Source organism: Populus alba, chromosome 15, assembly GCF_005239225.2.
Source record: "Populus alba chromosome 15, ASM523922v2, whole genome shotgun sequence".
NCBI lineage: Eukaryota > Viridiplantae > Streptophyta > Magnoliopsida > Malpighiales > Salicaceae > Populus > Populus alba.
The window spans coordinates 7,796,343-7,819,570 of record NC_133298.1 but is presented as its reverse complement, the minus strand read 5'-3'; the positions used below and the strand labels follow the sequence as shown (position 1 = coordinate 7,819,570).

Below are 23,228 nucleotides of genomic sequence, written 5' to 3'. Positions count from 1 at the left end.
AAAATAGCCATATAGTTCCACAATCTGAGAATTAGATGGATAAGCAAGAACATGCTCAAGTGTGATCCAGACACTAGCAAAACTCAGACAATCAACCACAAGATGGAGGAAATCCATGGAAAAAGAGGAAAGGAGAGCATTGAGGATGAGCTAATCTTGTTGTTTCCAAGAAAGAAAGGTTGGATTAATAATTGAACTTAAAGTGGTAGAGTTGGCAGAATCAACAGGCAACATAACGTGAGGAGAAAGACATGGAAATGATCCATCAACAACAAAAAAAAACACCCTAACCAATTAGATTTGGTTTCATTTGCATCTGCCAATATAGATAGTTATATTGGTGAGCTTGAGATTAATCACATATTGCATGTTAGAAAGAGGAATGATGGTTGCTAATGGATTAGGAACAGCAGTTGCAGACAGGACGGGAATAGGGATAATGATCGTAGAAGCAACAAAGAACATAGAGAAAGATGGTTGAAATGTGTTGGTAGACGTGTTGGTAAGCGACACCACCCTTAATGAAGAATGATCAGGAGAAGAGGAACTAATAGGTAGGCTGTAAGGTGCAACAATAGTAGAAATTGGCTGAGAGATAAGATCTATTAATCTTGAAAAAAAAAATTATCAAGATAAAGGCTCTGATATCAAATTAAAAAAAATAATAAAATAAAGTTTTATTATAAAGTAGGAGACTTAACATAATATGACAGTCATCCTCTCTCTCTCTCTCTCTCTCTCTCTCTATATATATATATATATATAATATATATATATATATAAAAAGACAGCATACAAAGTACAAGGTAGATCATACTACACAAAATAACTCTATATAAGTTAAGCACAATATATCCTATAATATGCCACATTCTATAATAGAGACAAATATAGATCAAGATATTTAATATAGCAACTTGAGTTATTTACCTATTTGTGTTTAATGATTTTGTTTATTAAAATCAATTTGTAATACGGGTCATTTACTAGTTGTATTTAATGATTTTGTTTATTAAAATCAATTTGTAATAGGAATTGACACATACATAAAACTTATTGAAATAAATAAAATGAAAATAATACTATGCAAGGCTACACATATCAAATATATTATAAAAAAATAAACATTTTAATTTTAAAAAAATAAATTTAATATATATAAAATATAAAAAATTACACATGAATCATACTAATCCCTTAAAAATTAAACATATCCAATATAATTAAAAAATAATCATTATTTAAAAAATGCTAAATAAGAAAAAAAATATATAGAGAAGTAAAATACAAGCTTAAAAAATGTTTTTAAAAAGACATAAAAAAGGTTTAAATTAAAAAATCAAAATAATAATAATAAAAAGAAATGAAAAGAATGAAGTCAGGCATTGCTGGGTCTGGTAAGCCAAGCCAAGCATATAGCGCAGGCTTATACGGTTAGGCCTTTGCATGCATGCCTTTATTTTTATTTTTGTGTAAGTTAATGGGGCAAATGATTCAGCTTTAAAAAACTAAACAAAATTTCATCTAGAATCTCCGGAATCCAGCCATCATAGTTGTCGGAAAAACAAGGTTGCTAGATTTTTTCTTTTAAAAACTTATTTTCAACTCTTTTTTCTAGCTTATAACACCTAAAAAAAAACACCTTAGGAAACTTGATAAACCAATTTGTAACCTCTAAAAAAAAAAAAAAAAACACTTCAAAATCCAAAATTAACCCAAAATAAAAATCTTTTCGAGCTTAGATCTATTTTTTCAGGCACTTTCAAGGTTTAAAAAAAAACATATAATTTGAACTCCTCTCATCACATGGAACTATCTAGTACAAAAATTAAATGTTATAGGTGGTTGCAATGACAACTTTCTCTCTTCCCACCAAAAAGAAATTGAAAAATGATGAAAATAAAATTTGATACTAAAATTAATTTTTTCTAAAATTAAAAGGATACGAACCATATAGATTTAAAAAAAAAAATGAGGAACTAAAATGTATTTTTCAAATAAATTCTAAAGCACCCCCTATATTGTCTATATTTTTCACTTCAATCATTTATCTTTCAATTTAATAATCTTTCCCAAAAAAACATGTAATTGAATGCTAATTTGAAATTTAATTGTGCAAAGAAAAAAATTTAAAGACCATAATAATTTTTTTTTAAAATGCATCAGAATTGCCAGAGGCCAATAATTAGAAAAAAGAAAAAATACAAAACTATAATGTTTTCTCAACAAGCTTTATATTTTGTTAATTAAGTGGTTTCATTATTGTTTTTCATGTTCTTTTGTGTATACAATTAATTATATAGTTATAGGTTTCATGTTAGAATCTCTTCCTTGAAGGTAGTAGGTAGTATTTATTATAATCTCTGCAAAGACATATTTGTTGTCACCTAAGTCCATGGTTTCTTAATTGGAACCAAATTGACAACGAACTCGATTATTCTTCATGAATGTCTTTGTCTATCTTCATCATGTTCTGTTTTATGTACGAGTTTATGAATTTTTTTTTTTTTCCTGTTTTTATTGATTGCGGGTTTCTCAAAAACTAACCTCTCTGCTCTAGATGAATTTGGACCCTTCAAAGTCAACATTTAGAAACCATACTCATGAACACAGTTACCATGCAAACCTAATTAAGAAATATATATTCTCAGAAAGCCAGAAAAAAGGAGGTAGCCAATTAACCTGTGCACGTTTAAAGGCATACAAGGTGCAAGTTCAAAAAGGAGTAAAAAGTAGATGGAGTGCGAATGAGAAATGTAAGAAATTCTTGGGATTTAATATTTATAGATTTGGGATACAATCGAAAATGGTGACATCGTAATTAGCACTTAACAAAAATGGCGTGCATAACTTCATTTTTGTTTTGTTCAAAAGAAAAGAAAACTTCTTTTTTGTGCTGTTAGGTGGACGGGAAGAAGAACCCGAAAAAACTCTCTTCGTCTTCTTCCAGGTAAGTCCTTCCTTTAATACTACACTCATGACTGTCATGACTGTCTATTCTCCTTAACAAAAATTATCAACAAATCCAAGAATTTAAAGATTTTACTTTCTGACGATGACCCATATGTTTTTTTTCTTTATTTTCTGGGCTTATTAATTCTGCTATTTGTGACTTCTATTAGTTTCAAGATACAAACTTTACTATGATTTGACAATCTAAGCATTATTTTTTTTTATTTCTCTGATTTGGGTTTGATTTAATTTTCATGACTTAATTTTTTTTGAAGATTTTTAGGTTAACACAATGCTGACAACTTTAATTTTGTTTTATTTCTCTGATTTGGGTTTGAATTACTTTGCTTGTCTTAATTTTTTGTTAGGTGAACACAACGCTGACAACAAATTGTGTTAAGGTTAAATAAGTTAATCTTGAATTGTCCAAGTTTGAAATAATGGATGAACATAACAGTTTGAATATTCGTAATTGGGGCTCCTATGAACCAACATCTGTTAAAGGAAATCTGGGCCTTCAGCTCATGTTCCCACCTGAGAACCCTTTTTGGGTGACGCAGTGCTGCGATCATGGCAAGTGTCAATGGAGGTTTTCACCATAGGGATACGGGGGTTTCGCAGCCCATGTTCCATATAGAGTACATGAGGGATGCTTGGATTGGCCAGAGAGAGAAGTTTCTCAATGCGTTGCCTGGAAACCATAATTATGCAGCAGTTTTGCCTGGAACATCTTCAGCCCATCATATGCATATGTTTTCAACCACCTGATTCGGTAAATCATGAAATGCTGGACCAAGTCAAAGAGGCTGGTGTTGTTGAAAAGGAAAATGTTCCTAATAAGAAGAGGCACCGTCCTAAAGCCCTGAAATCTCCTAAAGTAAAGAAGGAAATGAGAGGCCCTCGAGCACCCAAGCCTGAGGGTAGTCCTTCTGTTCAACTAGTAAGGTCTGCCAAGAAAACCGCTGAAATTATGATAAATGGGATCAATATAGACATTTCAGTCATTCCTATACCGGTTTGTTTGTGTATGGGAACCCCCTAACAATGCTATCGTTGGGTTTGTGGTGGGTGGCTATCGGCATGTTGTATGACTTGCATATCTAATTATCCCATGCCTACGAGTACAAAAAGGCATGGTTCGAGGATAGCAGGGAGAAAAGAATGAATTCAGGAGCTTTTAAGGTGGTCTTAGAGAAACTCGCTGGTGAAGGCTATGACTTTTCTAATCCATAGATTTGAGAACTCACTGGGCTAAACATGGTACGAAGAAGTTTATCAATATCAGGTAGATGTACCATTTGGATCTTTATATTGCCCAAGTATTGCAACTCTGCAAGTTTTTGTATATTTTTTAATGCAGTTGGTCTTGGCAGAGGCTTCTAATGTAGTTTGTTGTTGATGGTTTCTGTCACATACGATGATTTTGAAATTGTGCCTTTTTGGCACTATGACTGTTGTTTTATCCTCTCTCTGCTGGCAGTCTTGGCTGTTTCAAACTTATTGATGCCAGGGAAAATGATATAGTAAACGATATTTTCTTAATAGATTCATGCATCATAGTTTCTTTTTCTCCTGACCTTTTGAATTACTTGAGATTGAGTTTTTATTTCTCTCACTGCCACTGTTAATTCTTAAGAGATTTCCTTGGTTCTTATATGTATGCGTATTTGATGCTGGAGCTAAAACTGCTGTAGCCTTTATATAATTAGGGTTTTTCTTTTAATAGTTTATTTATGTATTATTTATTCTGATAGTTTAGATGGCTAAGATTTATTTATTTTCAAGGGCTAGGATTTCTTTTAGTAGTATTTGAGGGCTGCTACTACTATAATAAGAAACAACTTTGATTTTTTGATAATTTTATAAGAGGTTTGTTCTCTTTTCTGGCTGTTCATCCCAGACAACCAGCCTTTGAATGTGTTAAACTATCTGTGGCTATGCTTTGGCTTTTTTTTTTCCTCCATCAATATTCAATTTCATCCATTTACCATATATTTGAAATAAAAATCTAGTTTTAGATGGTGAATCTGGTTCCCTCTTTCTCTATGCAGTTATTGCAGCTTGTGTAATTGAATGAATGTTCATGGCTTACCTATGACCTAGTCTCTTGATTTCGTGAGGTAGTTGCTTGAGGCTTGCCACATTGTTAGTTAGAAATCTGTTATTTTGGAAGGATAGTAAGGTTTCATCAAACAATCAGTTGGTATTCTTGCTGGGTTTTGAAAAATAATTAATGATTTCTCATGTCTTCATTTAACTTGGAATATATGGGCATCGTTTAGATCCCTTTCATGAATTCAAATCACCTGCCACTCATGCTCTTGTTGAGCATCTTGCTGCAGTTGTGGGGTTGATTTATGCATGCGTGCGAGGTTGTTTAGGGATGATTGATGAGTTCTTAAGGTTTAAATTGATTGGGTCTGTATGCTCACAATAGTAAGCTTTTCAGGAGTCAAGCCTAGAGTATAGAAAAGCCTAATTTCACACTAGGGGTTTTAGGAGTCGCATCGAAGGGAAGATTTGAGTCACATAATCAAAATCAAAGTTACTGGAAATTGTTTGATATTATTGTAATCCAAATATTGGAAGACTACTTGCTTATTTAGAGCTTTAGTATTCCAAATCCAATAAGAACTTGCATTCCTAAACCTCCTACATAATTGCTTCTGTTTAGAATAGAAAATCCAATAATATTTAAGACTAATAAAATAAAATACTAGCATCCTGATGACATTGTTGTCTCTTCCTTAGGTGGCTTCTCAAACCAGCCTGTGTTTTATCACCTACAATGCTAGCTCTAACACTCCTGTGAGCATCCTGATGTGTCTCAAATAGCCCTAGGAGATTGCTTTGCTTTCATTGGTGGAGTAACCAAATGAGTTGGTTCGCTTGAATCATGCATTTCACCCCTGGTTCGGTGCTTGTTTCCTGAAAATATATTCATTACAGAAATAGAGCTCCACTCATTTTAAACTTCAAGACTTGGTATCTAAAAGAAATCTAGTTGAATTTAGAATATAATTCTAGACTTCTCTGGCATTTAAACTTACTCTTTTATGAACCTACTGTGCTCTGCATCACCTCTTTTGTTGCTATCAAGTATACCCTTTGGATTGTAGTTATGTTAAGCATGTCTGTGAGGAGACACTTGAAAAATCCCTTACTGATCAACTGTACTTAATAGTGAAGGGACATACACAACCTCCCAGTTTGAGTTTATGGGTCACCAGTGGCGTGGTCTAAAATTTTCACCTGAGCAATTGGAAGCATTGAAATTTTAGAATTAGATGATGTTTACATGAAAAACTGAACATAAAATCTGTTCTCTGAGAAAGGAAGGATGCTCTTTTAAATCCCGCGGCTTGACTCCTGGTACTCTGCTGTGTCAGAATTGATTCACATAGGCTGTATGGTGTGTTGTGGATGTTAAGCTTATGCCATGTGGTGAAATGATTGGTTCAGTAATCTGCTCCTGCCGGAGTGGTAGGTTTTGACGTCGGAGAGACGTAGTACGAGGAGGAGAAGTGGGTTATTCACTTGCATTAAGAGTTGTGTGAAGTTAAAATGTGAAGGTTGATGTGCTTTCCTAACACAAGCAGAAGGTTTCCCTTTCCCAATTATATTGACAAGTAAAACCATGTAGTGGCTCAATGCCTTGGCTGTTGGCAGTAAATATCATTTGATAGTAGGTTTCCTCTGTTTGAGATTCAAGCTTTGAGTTTGTGTAAGTTTCGAGATTTGGAGCTGTTGGACTCTAGGTATCTTGAATGTTCTGAATTTTGTAGTCTCCTCTTATGAGTTTGAATGTCAATATGTAGAGTTTGGTTGGGATTTTTTTTTATTTTTGTGTTTTAAAAGTGTTTTTGAAAATTTTTTATTTTTTTTATTTCAAATTAATATTTTTTTTAGTGTTTTAAGATCATTTTGATGCGTTGATGTTAAAAATAATTTTTTTAAAAATTAAATAAAAAATATTATTTTGATACATTTCTAAATTAAAAGTATTTTGAAAAGTAACCACAACCACACTCATAAATATGTTTTTAATTTGACATAATGTTAATTTGAATTTCAAAGTTGCTAGCACCATGGCAATAGTTGTAGAATCAAAGTTTATATATATTATGTTTAATTTATGATAATAAAGCATGTTATACATAAGAAAGTTTTCAAGAAAAACTTACAATTTATACAAGTTTAAATTTATAAACAAGGAAAAAATAACTCATAGCAAACATGTTCTTAACACAAATATAATAATAGAATACTAATGTGCATATTAAACATATATCCAAACTAATAAATGATATTAATCCAAAGTTCTATATGCATACTAATAATAAAAATGTATATTCTTAAATTAAAACAAGAAGGGTAATTAATTTGTGAAGCACTTAAAAATAATAAATTTCTTTTTGTCAATGATAAATTATTTGTCCTTAAAACTTTATAGCTCCTCACTTATACAACTAGAATGTTTGCAATATGCTTCTCAATATTCCAACAACACCATAATGATTTAGATGCACTTATAAACAAGGTTTTTGAACTAAAGATTTTGTAACTCACATATCTTTTAATAAAATGAATTTAAACTCTAGATTTAGAAGAAAAATCAAAGCATAAAAAGAAGAAGAAGAACATTTAAAATAAAGTGAGGAAGAGTGTTTAAAAATCTAAATAAATCAAGCTAGAAATTTTTTCTTTAGAAACTAATAAGAATTAATCCTCATCATTATTAACCTTTAATTAGCCACCATAAATCAAGAATTAAATCTATAAAAACTAAGTGTTCTTTGAATAGAAAAACCAAGGGTTCTTTAAGATTAATTTTTTATTTACCAATAATTTTTTTAGTTAAAATAATTTTTCAACACTAGCAAGGTTAATTAGGCATAAAAACAGTATTATATTTCCATGAAGGTGGTGGTAGTGATGGTGGTGATAATGTTTCCAAAAATATCTTGCATTGGTAATTTCATGATGGAGATGATTACAATGATACAGCAATAAGATCATGTTAAGTGGGAGTTAGATATGGTTGTGTTCAACAAAATGAACTGAAGTTGCTGGTGGCGGTGATGGGCCGGAGGGTGATACGGTGGCAGCCATTTTGCTCCATGCTAGGGCAGTGTGTTTGCATCAGTGCAAATGAATTTGAAATAACTTTGCAATCAAATGACATTTCAAACTCAACTTTCATGTTTTGCAGTGTCTCGTGCTTTGTGCAATGAATTAATAATTTCTGGGTAGCAGGAAGGCATGCAGATGAAGCAATACCTTGTTATGATTGCAGGTTTTAGTTTTAAATATGAAATATTAGTTTGTTTGTTTGTTTAGATGGTAAAGTAATATTTGTTCTTTAATACTTGTTATATTAGGTATACTTTTTTAATACTTAGATTAATTAAAAATACTTTTTAAATATTGTTTTTTTTATGAAATCTCATTTAATTTATATTTTGTTATCGAATAATATTATGGAAATCTTTTCAGAAATATTAAAAAGTATATTTTTTTTGTACAAATCATCATGGTCAATTTTTTTTATTTAATTAATTCGATTGGGCTACTGTGATTATGCCTATTAGTATTATTATCATATAATTAAAATAGAAAGAACTTATTAAACTAAGTCTGGTCCACAATCCAAGTCTTAGATATTCGATTTTTAGATTAAATTTTTATATTTGATTCTCATAGCACATGTCAATTATCTATTTTTATTTGTTTTAGCAACGGAGAAAAAATGAAATAAAAAATTTGGGAAAAAAACTGGATGAATTGTATTGATTCAAATTAAAAGAAGAAGAAGAAGAAGAAGAAAAAGAAGATAATAAACATAATCTGTTTTAAGAAAGAAAAAATAGAACATTGATTCCTCTCATTTTCTTCATTTTCACTCAAATTAGATATACAAAGTAATAATTTCAAACTAAGAACAAAAACTAAGGTTAATTAAAGTAAACTCATCAGTCATCACCATTTTTTTTTCTTTTTTCCCATTTAAGGATTCCAACGGACACTTGCAAAATCATTAACAATTAACTAACAAATTAAAAAAAAAAAAAAACAAATCCGATTGATATATTATTGAAATTTAAAATTGAGCACTTAAATTTAAAAAATTAAAATATACACTAAAATAAAAATATAAAAAATCAAATATTTAAATATTTAAATAGAAATAACTAAAGAATCCATTGACAAACATATCAGAACATTATGTGTTAATTTAATAGTCATATGAGCAGATAACATATGGATGACAATATAAGATCGTTGCCACAAACAGCACTGAAGAGTTATTGGATTGATTTGAGAATTATACTTTATAATTTATTTTGATTTATTTTTTATAAGGTTATCTTGGTCTTATGATTTGGAATTATGGGTTTGGCGAATTAACCCGAGTTGATTAAGAACTGAGCTTTAAAATTTATTTTAATTTGTTTTTCAAGAGATTATCTTGGTCTTATGATCCAAGTTACATTTTTGGCAAGTTAACCTATGTTACTCATTTTTTTTGTGTTTTTTTAAATTGATTTTTTTTTTTCCAATTTCTCCTTGAACATTAGATTGTTTAAGAATTGAGATTTATAATTTATTTTGACTTATTTTCTATAGGATAATCTCATTCTCATGATTCAGATCATGGGTTAACCCAAATTAATTTGAGTTCTTTTAGATTCTTTTTTCGATTGAGTTTCTTTTTTTTTTCAATTTCTTCTTTCAACATTAGGTTAATTGAGAATTAAGTTTTAAAATTTTTATCAATTTGCTTTCGGTGAGATTAGCATGGTTTCATGTCATAGGTCATGGATTTAGCGAGTTAAGTTGATTGATTCAATAAGTTTTTTTAATTTTTTTAATTGAATTATTTTTAATTTTATCTTTTAATATTAAGGTGATTGAAAATTAAATTTCATAATATATTATTATCTTAATAATTAAAAAATAATTAATTATTTTTTTGAAAAAAAAAAACTATATTTTTACCAATAATATAAGGTAAGTTAATGATTTACCTAGCTATCCAAACCCACCCAAGCGAGCACAGGGAAATGGGAAGATACCAAATCTGAACTAAGGTGACGTGACCTCCTTTGCCATACAATATATCGCATAAGGCTAAAAGCTCCAATAAGAGCTCCGACCACCATCAAAGCAGGAGACACCACCATCCTTAACTCAACAAACTCCTTGTCACAAAAAAACCATTAGTGTGGATTAACATTCCTCTCGACAGCTTCAGGTAGATGAATAAAAAAGTGTAAAACTAAGAGCAAAAAGCCCTAATGAAACAAGTTTGAATTAATATATTTTGTATTAAGATTTAAGATTTCTACTTGTAAGTCTCGTGTTCAAGTTTCAAGAACGGTAAGATAAGAACTAGAAATGAGAGAGTGCTCCCATTGTTGTATAGTTTGAAGGATCAACGAACCACATATTATCAATATATACAAAGTTAAACCTAAAAGATAGTGGTAATATTATTAACCCATTTCTTTAAATAATCTATTAACTATATGTATCTTGTCTCTAGTCAAGAACTCCTCTTCTTTTTCTTTTCTTTCATGAAGGCATTTGCATGTCGATTTCAACAATGCACTCCACTTTTCTTGAAAAATAACTCATATAGGGTTGACCTAATTATTAAAAGCTTGCTTAAATTGTGTGAATAAGATGTGTCTTAAATGATTTAGGTTGTATTCAAAGCACTTGAATGTTTGTGTTCAAGTAGTCTTCGAGGCATTTAGTAGAACTGAATTTATATTAGATTATATACATGCATTTTCTATAAAAGAAAAGCACGAATGTGTTCTTCTTTTTGCCCTAGTCTTCGAGTATTTGTATCTCCATGAGATATGATCATAAATGAACATAGATTATCAAAAATAGAATTGTTTGGTTGTGATTTCGTGGAAGAACAAAATTGGTTTATGATTTTAGATGGGTTGGGTTATGTTGCATTGCATTTATTTGTTTGAAAAATATTGCAAGTGCATGAAGGGTTTCAGAGTTAATGTTAATAGGTTTTTTTTTTTAATTTTAATTTTTCAGATTTTATCAATTGTTTTTTCTTTATTTGTCTATAAGTAATTAATGATCATATTAGGAACTTTTTTTTTTTTTAATTTCTTCCTTGTGTTCTTTGCTAATTAAACCTTTAGCATGCAAATATATATATATATATATATATATATATATATATATATATATATATATATATATCTTTGTGGGTGTGTGTCACTTAATTGTTACATTTTACTAGAGATTTTATAACTTTATTTTATTTTATATAGTTTAGGGGAAATTTTATGATATTTAGAGATAACTAGCGGTATTGCTCCCTCAGATCCATTTTAAATAAATAGACAGACACAAAGAAAAAAGAATATAAAATTTATTATCCATAAAATATAATAAAAATATCTTCACATGTGATTTCTCCCTTTTAATTGTACCTTTTTATTTCTTTAAAGTAGATCATGGAAACTAACTAATAAAAGTCACTAATTACTCCATAAGTATTATAAAATTATACTCGATTTGGTTATTTTTATTTTCTTCACTCTTTTTTGTTATGAATTTCAGTGTGGGAATTTCTAAATAGTAGTTTGATGATGATTTTTACTTTTATCTTAAACTCAATAAAAAAAAAAAAAATTTAAGTGTGATATACAACAAACTCTCTTTTGTTAATGTGTAAAAATGATATGGTTGTTTTGATTTCATATACAAAACATTGAAAGAAAGAATAGCCATTAATGAATTAGAAGTAGGTACAAAACTTTGACTAAGAAAAATGGGTTTTGATTAGTTTAGTATTTTTATTTTTTTGGTATAAAAAATGAAAAACCAAGAAATTAAACCACTTTGGATATGAGATTTCTTGTTGATTAATAAAGATAGCTAATTATAAGTAGGATATGCAAAGGTAGATGAAAACTTATTTTTTTATTTAGTTTTTTGAATATTTTAATTAAACACAATTAAATAAGTTGATAATTTATATTAGTGAGATTTAAAGTTCAATGGACATAAAAAAAGAATTAATGTTTTTTTTTATCAATTTTTATTTTTAAAAGAGATTGAGAAAAGGAACATGTTAAGGGATTGAGAGTATGCTAAGAGGAGGGAGGGGGGGCGAGATTTTTTTTTTTTTATGTAATATTGTTTTTAATTATTTAACAAGACAATATATATTTTTGTGAAATCTACCACTAGTTACTTCTTTCTTGATAGGTGCAATGCATGGAGATGAGTTTGTAATCGAGCATCAAAATTATATTAATTAAGTATAAATCTAAAGCATGTGAGGCTTTTATTTTTATTTTCACTCTACTCTCTTATAATTTTAGGATTGAAATATTTAATTTTTATAAAAATTTCAATTTAGTTTTTAAACTTTTCTTTTGTACAATTAAACCTTTATGAGCCCAAATTTGTATCCAATTGCATATTATTTTGGAGGGAATGGTTGGATTGAAAATCAGATGAACAAAATAAAAATGATAAGTAACATAAGTGGTGACTTTGAATCTCTTACAAAAAATTTACTTTAGTCCCCCATCTTTTTTTATTTATAGAGGATTCATCTCTTTAGTTTTTAGAAATTCAATTTTGGTATCAAATTTATTTTTCTTATTTTTCAATCCATTTATGTTAGAGTAGAGAGAGAATCTCACTGGATTCCGACTTATAAAGAGAAAGTCGTTGTTTATTCCTATTTTGACCACCAAAATCGTTGAAATTGGTGTCAATGAGTTATATTCGGTAAGGAGAATCTTATAATGGTTGTTTGAAGTCTTGATTTTTCCTAAAAAAAACATATCTAAATCGAGGAAAAGAAAATTTATTCGGTTCGATTTTGTTATTTGAGTTGTTTTTTAGACATATTTGGTTGCTAAATTGGTTTCTACATGTTTTAGTATTGGTTTTTGAGTTTCAATGAATTGAAAACAGGTTTGGTAGATTAAACACTCATAACTCTAATTTTCTAACCATCATAGTGATGGTTGGAATCTGGGCTGAGAGACGACTCGTTGTCTATCTTGGTGGGCAATGAGTCATCTTCATATTTTGAAAGAAATAAATAAAAAGGAGCAAATGGCAAGTAGTCTGCCCTTTTAAATAAGAGAAGAGAAAAAAAAGAAAAGAAAAAAAAAAAAAAGCCCAAGTGTGGCTTGGGCTTAAATGCCCATTAACCTGAGTTGTTTCTTCTAGAGGCCTAGCATACCTGGTCGTAGGCTAGTCTTTTTTTTTTGTCTTTTTTTTTAGATATAAAAAAAATTAACTCAATTAGTTTTATGACTTGGATTACAAGTTTAACAAGTAAAGTCATAACATTCAATTTATTGCTTTTTTTTTTTTTAATGAACTGTTAGTATCTCAATTTTTTTTTTAAATACAAATTTATTTTTTTATCATTGATTATCTATTTTGATAATTAACTTAAAAAATATTGTTTTACTCTTTATTATCAACGATTTAGTTTTGCTATCTTAGTCCCATATATTTTTTATATATATATAATGCCCAAGTCTACATGGCCAAGCTTTTTTTTTTTTCCTTTCTATTTTACTTTTGGTTTAAAATTTTGATAAAACAAATCATTGACTTAAGTTTTTTTTTTTTTTCAAATATTATTTTTTACTTATTTTATTTTTTAACATTTAGTTAAACTTTACAAAAAAAAATTCAAGATTATTTCTGTGAGTTACAAAAGTAAGTCGAAGTTAACCAATACTGAACAAATGTTTTTTCATTTTAGTATTTCATTGAAATATTATTCAATTCATGATTAAAATTATTTTTTTATAAAAAGAAAGCACGACATTTTTTTCTTGCTCAAAAGAAATTTTACTATTATTTGCGGCTTAACGCTGAACAATGAGCTAGTTTAATTACTATATTTAAATAAAAAAAAATATAAAAATGCAATAAATTCAAATAGTTAATAGGCATCAATATTTTACACAGATAACGGCATTTGAGAAAAAGAAAATGTTCCAATTGACCCACAGGACTAGCAAGTGCACCTTACAAAATGAGTAAAAAGTAATTGCATACAAAAATGGCGTGAATTAATTAATTTTTGTGCTTCTTTAGCGGTGGAGAAGAACCCTAAAAAGCTCTCTCCGTCTTCTTCAAAGTAAGTCCCTTTATCTTTGCTTCAATACTACACCAGTAACTGTCTATTCAGTTTTTTTTATAAAAAAATCTCAGACAAATCCAAGGATGCGAAGATCTTTGTTTCTTACCATGACCCATATGCTTCTTTCTTTCTTCTTTTTTTTATCTTGATTTTTCGGCTTGCTAGTTCTGTTAATAGTGAATTTTTTAGTTTCAAGACATGAACTTTACTATGGTTTAACAATATGATTGTTAGTTTTTTTTTTTTTTTAGTCTGTAATTTGGGTTTTAATTCATTTTTGTGTGTCTGTAATCTTTTTGGAGATTTTTTTAGGTGAACACAATGTTAACAACAAATTGTGTTAAGGTTAAATAAGTTATCTTGAATTGTCCATGTTTGAAATAATGGATGAAGATAACAGTTTGAATATTCGTAATTGGGGTTACTATGAGCCAACACCTGTTAGAGGAAATCTGGGTCTTCAGCTCATGTCCCCAACAATGCCTGAGAAACCAATTTTGGGTTCGCGAAGTGCTGCGATCATGACAAGTATGAATGAAGGCTTTTACCATAGGGATATTGGGATTTCCCAGCCCCTGATGCCTATGGAGTACGTGAGGGACGCTTGGATTGGCCAGAGAGAAAAGCTTCTCAATGTGTTGCCTGGAAACCATGATTATGCAGCTGTTTTGCCTGAAACATCTTCATCTCATCATATGGAAATGTTTCAACCACCTTATTCAACAAAGGATGAACCGCTCGAGCTAGTTGAAGAGGCTGGTGTTGTTGAAAAGGTAAATGTTCCTAATAAAAAGAGGCAGCGTCATAAAGGCCCGAAATCCCCAAGAGCAAAGAAGGGTATGGGAGGCGCTCAAGTACCCAAGCGTGAGGGTAGTCCTCCTACTCAACGAGCACGGGCTGCCAAGAAATCCGCAGAAATTATGATAAATGGGATCAACATGGACATTTCAGTCATTCCCATACCTGTTTGCTCGTGTACTGGCAACCCCCAACAATGCTATCGTTGGGGCTGTGGTGGATGGCAATCAGCATGTTGTACAACATGCATTTCTGTGTATCCCTTGCCTATGAGTACAAAACGGCGTAGTGCAAGGATAGCAGGGAGAAAAATGAGTCTAGGAGCTTTCAAGAAAGTCTTAGAGAAACTTGCCGGTGAAGGCTATGACTTCTCTAATCCGATTGATCTGAGAACTCACTGGGCTAAACACGGTACGAACAAGTTTGTCACTATTAGGTAGATGTACCATATGGATCCTTGTTCTGCTTGTACTCTAAGCTGTTTCAAACTTATTGATGCTAGGGAAACTGATGTAATAGATGAGATTTATCAATAGATTCTTGCCTCATTTGTGACTGATTTTTCTACTGTTAATTGTTAAGTGATTCCTTGATTCTTTCTTACCTTTTTTACTTGTGCGTATTCTATTTCATCTGATTTAGAATAAATTTGGAATAAAAATCTAATTCTAGTGTATGTGGCAGCCTCATTCTTTCTGAAGTTATTGCAGCATGTGTAAATGAATGAGCAGTTCATGGACCCATGACCTAGTTTCTGATTTTGTGAGGTAGTTGCTTTAGGCTTGCCACATTGTTAGTGAGAAACTTGTTATTGACAACCCAACTTAGAGGATGTTTTGCTTCTTTTTCCCTTAAGAGGTTGTAATAACATGATAGTTCTAAGTCCTTTCATGGCTACTGTGGTGTGTAGATTGTGACAGTGATTTATTTTGTTTGACGAATGCATTTTACTCTTGTGGTGATGTTCTATCATGCATAGGCCTCTCGTCGTTTTTGTTCGAGTTCTTATGTGGATGATGGTCTAACAAAGATAGCTAGTTTTTTGTTCTTGCCGTGGTTGTCCTGCCTGCCATTTGCTGGCAGGATTGGAGTTTGTAAGGAGGTTGAATTTGGAGTGAAATAGAACTAGAAAAATAAGGACCTGTTTTTGGTACCATTTATTTAACAACGCCCCGCGCTGCAGGATCAGGCGTTGTTAACTTTTATTTTTATAACAAAAAAAAAAAAAATTAATTGTTTATACTTGGAAAAGACAAATAAATAAATTGAGAATTATTTATGTTAATAAATGATAACTGAGTTATAGATTCCAACAAAAGATTATGTCTGAAAGTTGAGATAAAAATATTAAAAAAAAAACAAAAAGGTTGAATATTTATTCTAGTTTGAAATTGGTTTGAATTAATAAAATTAAATTTTATTTTGTTAAATCAAGCATGAACTTAATATTGAAATTTATTCTTAACATCTTGAGAATTTCATATAAAATCAATTGAAATAAAACATCAAATTCAATTTCAATTTAATTTAATAAGAAAGAATTAAATTGAACATTAAAAAAGTTAAGTGACCTAAAAAAAATTTAAGAAAAAAATCAAACATTATAGGTAATTATTGCAACCTATTATGGATTGTGTTTTTCTGCTATGTTGTATTTTTGTCATTTTTTAAATATTTTTTTCATCTCACATTATCCTATTCCAAACATCATTTTATATTTAACAAGGGTTAATTTTACAAAATCAAACTATAATTGTTAAATGGAAAGCAAAAGCATCTGATAAAAAAGATTAGTATGAAAAAAAAAAAGGACCCAATAAAAAAAACAAACCATTAAATCAAATTTCAAATAAAATCAATATAAAATGATCAAACTAGAAAAGAAAATCAAGTGATAAGAAAAGAGATGAATATTCCCTTCTTCCTGCTCAATTTGGTCCTTGTTTCTAGAAAAAAAAAAAAAAGAGTTATGTATTTGTCCAATCTTCAGATTTGATCTCCAAAGTTTTTATTGTTTTAACCAATAAAATTTCATTTTATTTTGATAAACCAAGCATCAACTAAGAAAAGAAATGTTTCCTTGATACCGCACTATCCCCTAACCTAGGTAGTGGAAACAAAACACAAGCCTAATCCCAAATAAATTCAAAATGATCTCTAATTTTTAAACCTTTTTTAGAATTGGCTATTAAAACATCAAATTATATCAATTAGACCCCCAATTGAATTAACAAGAGCTCTCACGCCATGCCAATTTTTATATTTGATCCTTGCTTTGTTAATTCCTTCAATTATAGCCTATTTTCTTCAATTTAACCCTCTAAGTGCCTCTTAAATAAATTAATAAAAACTTGGCATGTCCAACTAAATTTGGAATTTTTTTTAAAAGCTTATTTGAAAATATTTTTTCTGATTCTTGTTTTTGAATATTTTTTTAGCTATTTTTTTAAAAAAATATTAAAGGTACAAATGAGTTATAAAAAAATTAAAATATTAATTGACATAAATATTCTATCGATAACAACAATAAGTAATCCTGTATATAATTACAGTATGGTGAAAAAAAAATGTTCCAACGACCCAAAAGTAGCGATAATAAAGGGTGGGTTATATTTCACACGTCCTCGCCTAATATTAATCTGATTGAGGTGAAAGCATATTTTCTCCTTTGGGTTTGAGGAAGTCTCAAGGTTCTTCTTTGTTAAAAAAAAAAAAAACTATAATACTATAAATATTGGATTTCACGATATGTTTCGTATATAATTAAATATAACTAATAAAAATATTATTTTAAGAAAAAATTTATGTAAAAGTAATTTTCATGAAATAAAAAATAATATGTATACATTTTTTTTCTGTAATTGAGTTCATAATTCTTGAAAAGAAGCATGTTCTTAGTCATCATCTCTCTTTGTTTATGTAAGAGGAGTGTCGTTCATCTAGGGAGAACAATAGCTACATAAAAGTAAGGTTTTTTATTATATTATATTCATTATTTATTAGATAAAAAAATTATATATTTATATCTTATTCATAAAATTTTAAATATTTATTACTCAAGTACTATTTATTATTCAACATAAACTAATCTATATATATATATATATATTTATATATTTATTTTCATCATTTAATATACATATACATCTATATATTCAAAAAAATATAAATAGTATACATATATAGCATATAATAATACATATATCTCAATAAAGTTTAACAATATTCATTAACTTATCTATTTGAATTAGTTCAAATAAATATTTATTATATTCATATTAAATTATTATCTTTACATACATATTTACCCTTGTCAAATTAGATTTTTTTTCATTATATCGAACAAGTAATTTTGTCATATTAATAACAAAAGCTAATTAGAAAAGGAAAAACAATCTTTGTTATGAGAGGATTTACGGATCATTACCCTTCTAAAAAAATCAATGAATTGGTTCTAAAAAAAATCAATGAATTGGCTATTAGGGTAATATAATCTTTTTATTAATCATTGTCATATTATAAGGGATAAGTTAGTCTTTTAAAATTTTAAAAATACACTTAAATAATTAAATTACCCTTAAAAAAAAAACTTATTTAACTAGAGTCTAGAGATTTTTATTTTTTTGTATTTTCATTTTAGTCTTTTAGTTATTATCAAGTTGAATAAGAGACAATTTAATATTTTAATAACTATAAAATATAATTTAAAAATCAAAGTTGGCTAAAACATGCAATTTGGGTGGGAGGCACCCGCATTCCTTTAATGATAGTACAGAGCCTTCTAACATCTAAATGATAGTTTCCATGAAGACATTGGAAGTATCGAGATGTCTTCCTCTACGTGGAGCAACATTTCTCGTCATTTATGTGATGGTATGTCACTAGTGGTCCTTTTTTTTTTCTCTTTCCTCCCCTCGAAATTTGCACCGGCCATTCAAAGGTTTTTTTTTATTATTATTTACTGTTACTTGAACTTTGGTCCTCATGTTTTGTTCTAATTTTTGTTCTTGGTTCATTTGGCAAATTTTAATTTGTTTTTAATTTCATCTTTGAATCCATAATTGTAATTTGTATTTTTTTCAAATGTAATCCTTATTCTTTTGATTTTGATATTTTTCTAGATTCTTATATGAATTTCATTTTTCTTTTCAATTTGTCTATTCAATTCCAAATTCTAGGTTGCCATCTCATTTATTTATTTTTATTTTTAATTTGGTTCTCATTCTCTTAATTGTTATTTTTTTTTGTTTTGAATCATTTTGTATAATTGTTTTTTTTTCTTTAATTTCATCGTTTAATATTTTATTTGTTAGGAATTAGGTTTTGTGGTTTTTTAGATGAGATGATTCTAGTTTAATGACTCAAGTTACAGGTTTGAGAAGTTAATACAAATTGATATTTTTTTTTCATTTATTTTTTTTAATTATAATTTCATCATTTGACATTACTTATAAAAGGCTTATGATCTTTTTTGGTTTCCTTTTAATTAGGTTATCTCAATTTTATAATCGAGACAATAATTATGGATGATTAACTCGGGTATATTTTTTAGACCTTTTTTTTCTATATATTTTTTTTGTTGTCTCTTTTAAAATTAGATTCTTTTTTAAAATTTAACTTTGTTATTTTTCATGTTTTGCCTTCTATTTTGTTTGTATGATCCAACTTGCGAGGTTTTACAGCTTTACCAGGATTTGTACGTGTTTTATTTTTTTAGGCATTATTTTTTTTTCAATTTATTTTTTATGAGGTTGGTCTAACCTCACAACTCAGGTTGTGAGTTTGTTATGTTAATTGTTGTTGACTTGAGCCTTTTAATTTTGTTATTTTTTTAAATTTTATTTTTTAATATTAAATTATTTTAAAATTCAGATTTTTTATTTTTTCTTTTTGATAAGCCTTATTTTCTTCTTGTCATTGTTATCATTTTTTTTTTAAATCCAGCTCATTTATTGTCTTTTTTTTATTATATAATTAAATGAAAATATTTTACTAGACTTACTGGGTTATATAACCTGAATTATGAATTTTTTTTATTTAAAACACACTAATAATGTCTAAATATTACTTTTTTACTATTAAAAAAAAATAATAGGACCTGTGTGGAAGCTTGGCTATTATTTTGGGTGTTTGAGAGTTTGATAAAAATTATTTTTTAAAATATTTTTTATTTAAAAATATATTAAAATAATATTTTTAATTTTTAATTTTTTTGAACATAAAATATCAAAACATCTAAAATATTAAAAATTAATTTTAAAAAAATTCAAATTTTAATGAAAAATAAATTCAAACTGAGAACGAAACAGAGACGAAAAGATCTCAAAACACTAGCAAGTGCGCACCAACATTCTCAAATTCCTAGATAAGGAGCACTTTCAAAAATGAGTAAAAAGTAAATACATAAAAAAATTGGCGTGCATCACTTCTTTTATCGTGCTTCTTCAGTATAGAACAAGAACCCTAAAAAGCTCTCCACGTCTTCTTTCAAGTAAGTTGCTTTATATTTCCTAAAATACTACGCCAATGGCTGTCTATTTTCTTTAAAAGAAATTTTATCAGACAAATCCAAAAATTCGAAGATCTTACTTTCTGGCTATGACTCATATGTTTTTATTATTTATTTTGGCTTACTAGTTCTGCTAATTGAGACTTCTGCTAGTTTCAAGGCACAAACTTTACTGTGATTTGACTATCTGCTTATTAATTTTTTGGTTTCTGTGATTTGGGTTTGAATTAATTTTTGCGTCTGTAATCTTTTTGGAGATTTTCTCAGGTGAACACAATGCTGACAACTAATTGTGTTAAGGTTAAATAAGTTCTCTTGAATTGTCCAAGTTTGAAATAATGGATGAAGATAACAGTTTGAATATTCGTAATTGGGGTTACTATGAACCAACACCTGTTAAAGGAAATCTGGGTCTGCAGCTCATGTCCCCAACAATGCCTGAGAAACCCTTTTTGGGTTCGCGTAGTGCCGCAATCATGACAAGTATGAATGGAGGTTTTAACCATAAAGATGTTGGTGTTTCGCAGCCCATGCACCCTATGGAGTATATGAGGGGAGCTTGGATTGGCCAGAGAGAAAAGTTTATCAATGTTTTGCCTGGAAACCATAATTATGCGGCTGTTTTTCCTGAAACATCTTCAGCTCATCATATGCAAGTGTTTCAACCACCTTATTCAACTAAGGATGAACCGCTGGAGCTAGTTGAAGAGGCTGGTGTTGTTGAAAAGGTAAATGGTCCTAATAAAAAGAGGCAGCGTCAGAAAGCCCCAAAATCCCCGAAAGCAAAGAAGGGTAAGAGGGGCCCTCAAGTACCCAAGCCTGAGGATACTCTTTCTGTTCAACGAGTAAGGTCTGCCAAGAAAACTGCTGAAATTATGATAAATGGGATCAATATGGACATTTCAGTCATTCCTATACCAGTGTGCTCGTGTACTGGCAATCCTCAACAATGCTATCGTTGGGGTTGTGGTGGGTGGCAATCAGCATGTTGTACGACATGCATATCTGTGTATCCCTTGCCTATGAGTATGAAAAGACGTGGTGCAAGGATAGCAGGGAGAAAAATGAGTTTAGGAGCTTTTAAGAAAGTCTTAGAGAAACTTGCTGGTGAAGGCTATGACTTTTCTAATCCCATTGATCTGAGAACTCACTGGGCTAAACACGGTACAAACAAGTTTGTCACTATCAGGTAGATGTACCATGTGGATCTTTCTCTTGCATACATTGCAACCCAGCATGTTTGTATTTGTGTATATTTATGCATCCTGTCTTGGCAGGGGCTTGCATTGTAGTTTGTAGTTGATGAGTTTCCGTCGCATTCGATTATTTTGAAGTTGTGCCTTTTTGGCACTGACTGTTGTTTTATGGTCTTTCTGCATGTAGTCTTAGCTGTTTCAAACTTATTCCAGGGAAAATGATGTAGTAGATGAGATTTATTTGATAGATTCATGCCTTGTAGTGTATTTTTCTTGATCTTTTAAATCTTATGTAATTGAATTTTTCTTCCTTCTATTGTTAATTGTTAAGAAATTTCCTCTATTCTTCTATTATTTATGTATGTGCTTATTCAATTTCATCTGATTCAGCATGCGTTTGAAATAAAAACCTGTTTTTAATGAATCTGGCTGCCTCATTCTTTATGGACACCTGTGAAAATGATTGATTGTTCATGGCTTACCTATGACGTAGTCGCAGATTTTGTGAGTTAGTTTCTTGAGGATTGCCACATTGTTAGTGAGCAATTTGTTATTTACTAGCAAGTCTAAGTTTTGAAGGATAGTAAGGTTTAGTCAAACAATCAGTTGGCATTCTTGCTACTGTTTTGAAATATAAATTAGTATATGTGGATGGGTTTTGCTAGTTAGATGGTGGATTAAGAGGCAATTAATGATTCCTGGTGTCTCATCATCTAACTTAGAATAAACAGGAAATCTTTCAGCTCTCTTACATGAATTCATATCACCTGCCAATCCTGCTCTTTTTGCATTTTCTCTGCCATCGTTGAACTTGTAGTTTAATCATCATAGTTGGTGTAGAGTCCAACTGTGTCTGTTCATTCTAGGATAACCAACTTAGAGAATATTTTTCTTCTTTTCCCTTTAAGAGGTTCTAATAACATGATAACTTAGGTCCTCATGATTTATGTGCGGTGTTGCATGTGACAGTAATTTATTGTCTGGTGAATGCATAGTAGTCATGTGTCAATGGTCTTCTATCATTCATAGGTCTCTCCTGGTAGTTTTCATTTTTAGGTTGGATGGTAAATAGCAATTTTTTTTCTTCTTTTTTGCCATTTTTGTAATGCCCATCATTGTGCTACTTGCTAGGCCAGTTTATGCTACGTCCCTTGCTCCATTTAAAGATGGAGGACAGCTAAGAGCTTTCCTTATAGTCCTGAAACGGATAAAAGACATTTTTAATTAAATTTCAGTTGCTGAAAGATAGCTATAGAATTGAAAATTTGTTGGCAGGGTTGGAGTTTGTAAGGGGGTTGAAATTAGAGTGAAATAAACCTAGAAAATTAAGTATTTGGAATCTGTTTTAAAATCTATCTGCTCTCTAATAAAGGAAGGATACCCTTTTAAATCCCTCATCTTGACAATTGATACTATGTTGTGCCACAATTGATTCACACAGGCTGCACGGTGTGCTGTGTAAGTTAAGGCTATGCTATTTGGTGAAAATGATTGGTGTAGTTATCTGCTCTTGTCAAGAGAGATATATTTGGATGTCAGAGCAACTTAGTACTTAATACCAAGGTAGTATTCACCCAGGGAACCTACCAGAGGAGCAGTAGGTTATTCACTT

At 29.7% G+C, this 23,228-nt stretch overlaps 2 protein-coding genes and 1 pseudogene across 4 annotated transcripts; all 3 read left to right on the top strand.

Annotated features, from left to right (window-relative positions):
• The first annotated feature begins 2,322 nt into the window (after positions 1 to 2,322).
• On the top strand, positions 2,323 to 4,522 carry LOC118051023 (protein BASIC PENTACYSTEINE2-like; annotated as a pseudogene).
• Positions 4,523 to 13,932: 9,410 nt separating this feature from the next.
• LOC118051022 (protein BASIC PENTACYSTEINE2) lies at positions 13,933 to 15,514 on the top strand. Of its 2 annotated transcripts, none has more exons than XM_035061529.2 (2): positions 13,933 to 14,110; positions 14,426 to 15,514. In XM_035061529.2, the coding sequence occupies exon 2, from the start codon at positions 14,485 to 14,487 to the stop codon at positions 15,349 to 15,351; it is 867 nt and encodes a 288-aa protein (XP_034917420.1). In that variant the 5' UTR covers positions 13,933 to 14,110; positions 14,426 to 14,484; the 3' UTR covers positions 15,352 to 15,514. The 2 variants fall into 2 exon arrangements, with proteins under 2 accessions (XP_034917420.1, XP_034917421.1); XM_035061530.2 differs by having other exon boundaries at positions 14,416 to 15,514.
• A 4,725-nt stretch (positions 15,515 to 20,239) lies between these two features.
• LOC118051021 (protein BASIC PENTACYSTEINE2) lies at positions 20,240 to 21,930 on the top strand. 2 transcript variants are annotated; one of them, XM_035061527.2, is made up of 2 exons: positions 20,240 to 20,402; positions 20,688 to 21,930. In XM_035061527.2, exon 2 carries the CDS (start codon positions 20,759 to 20,761, stop codon positions 21,611 to 21,613), a length of 855 nt encoding a protein of 284 aa, XP_034917418.1. In that variant the 5' UTR covers positions 20,240 to 20,402; positions 20,688 to 20,758; the 3' UTR covers positions 21,614 to 21,930. The 2 variants fall into 2 exon arrangements, with proteins under 2 accessions (XP_034917418.1, XP_034917419.1); XM_035061528.2 differs by having other exon boundaries at positions 20,678 to 21,930.
• Positions 21,931 to 23,228: the final 1,298 nt, after the last annotated feature.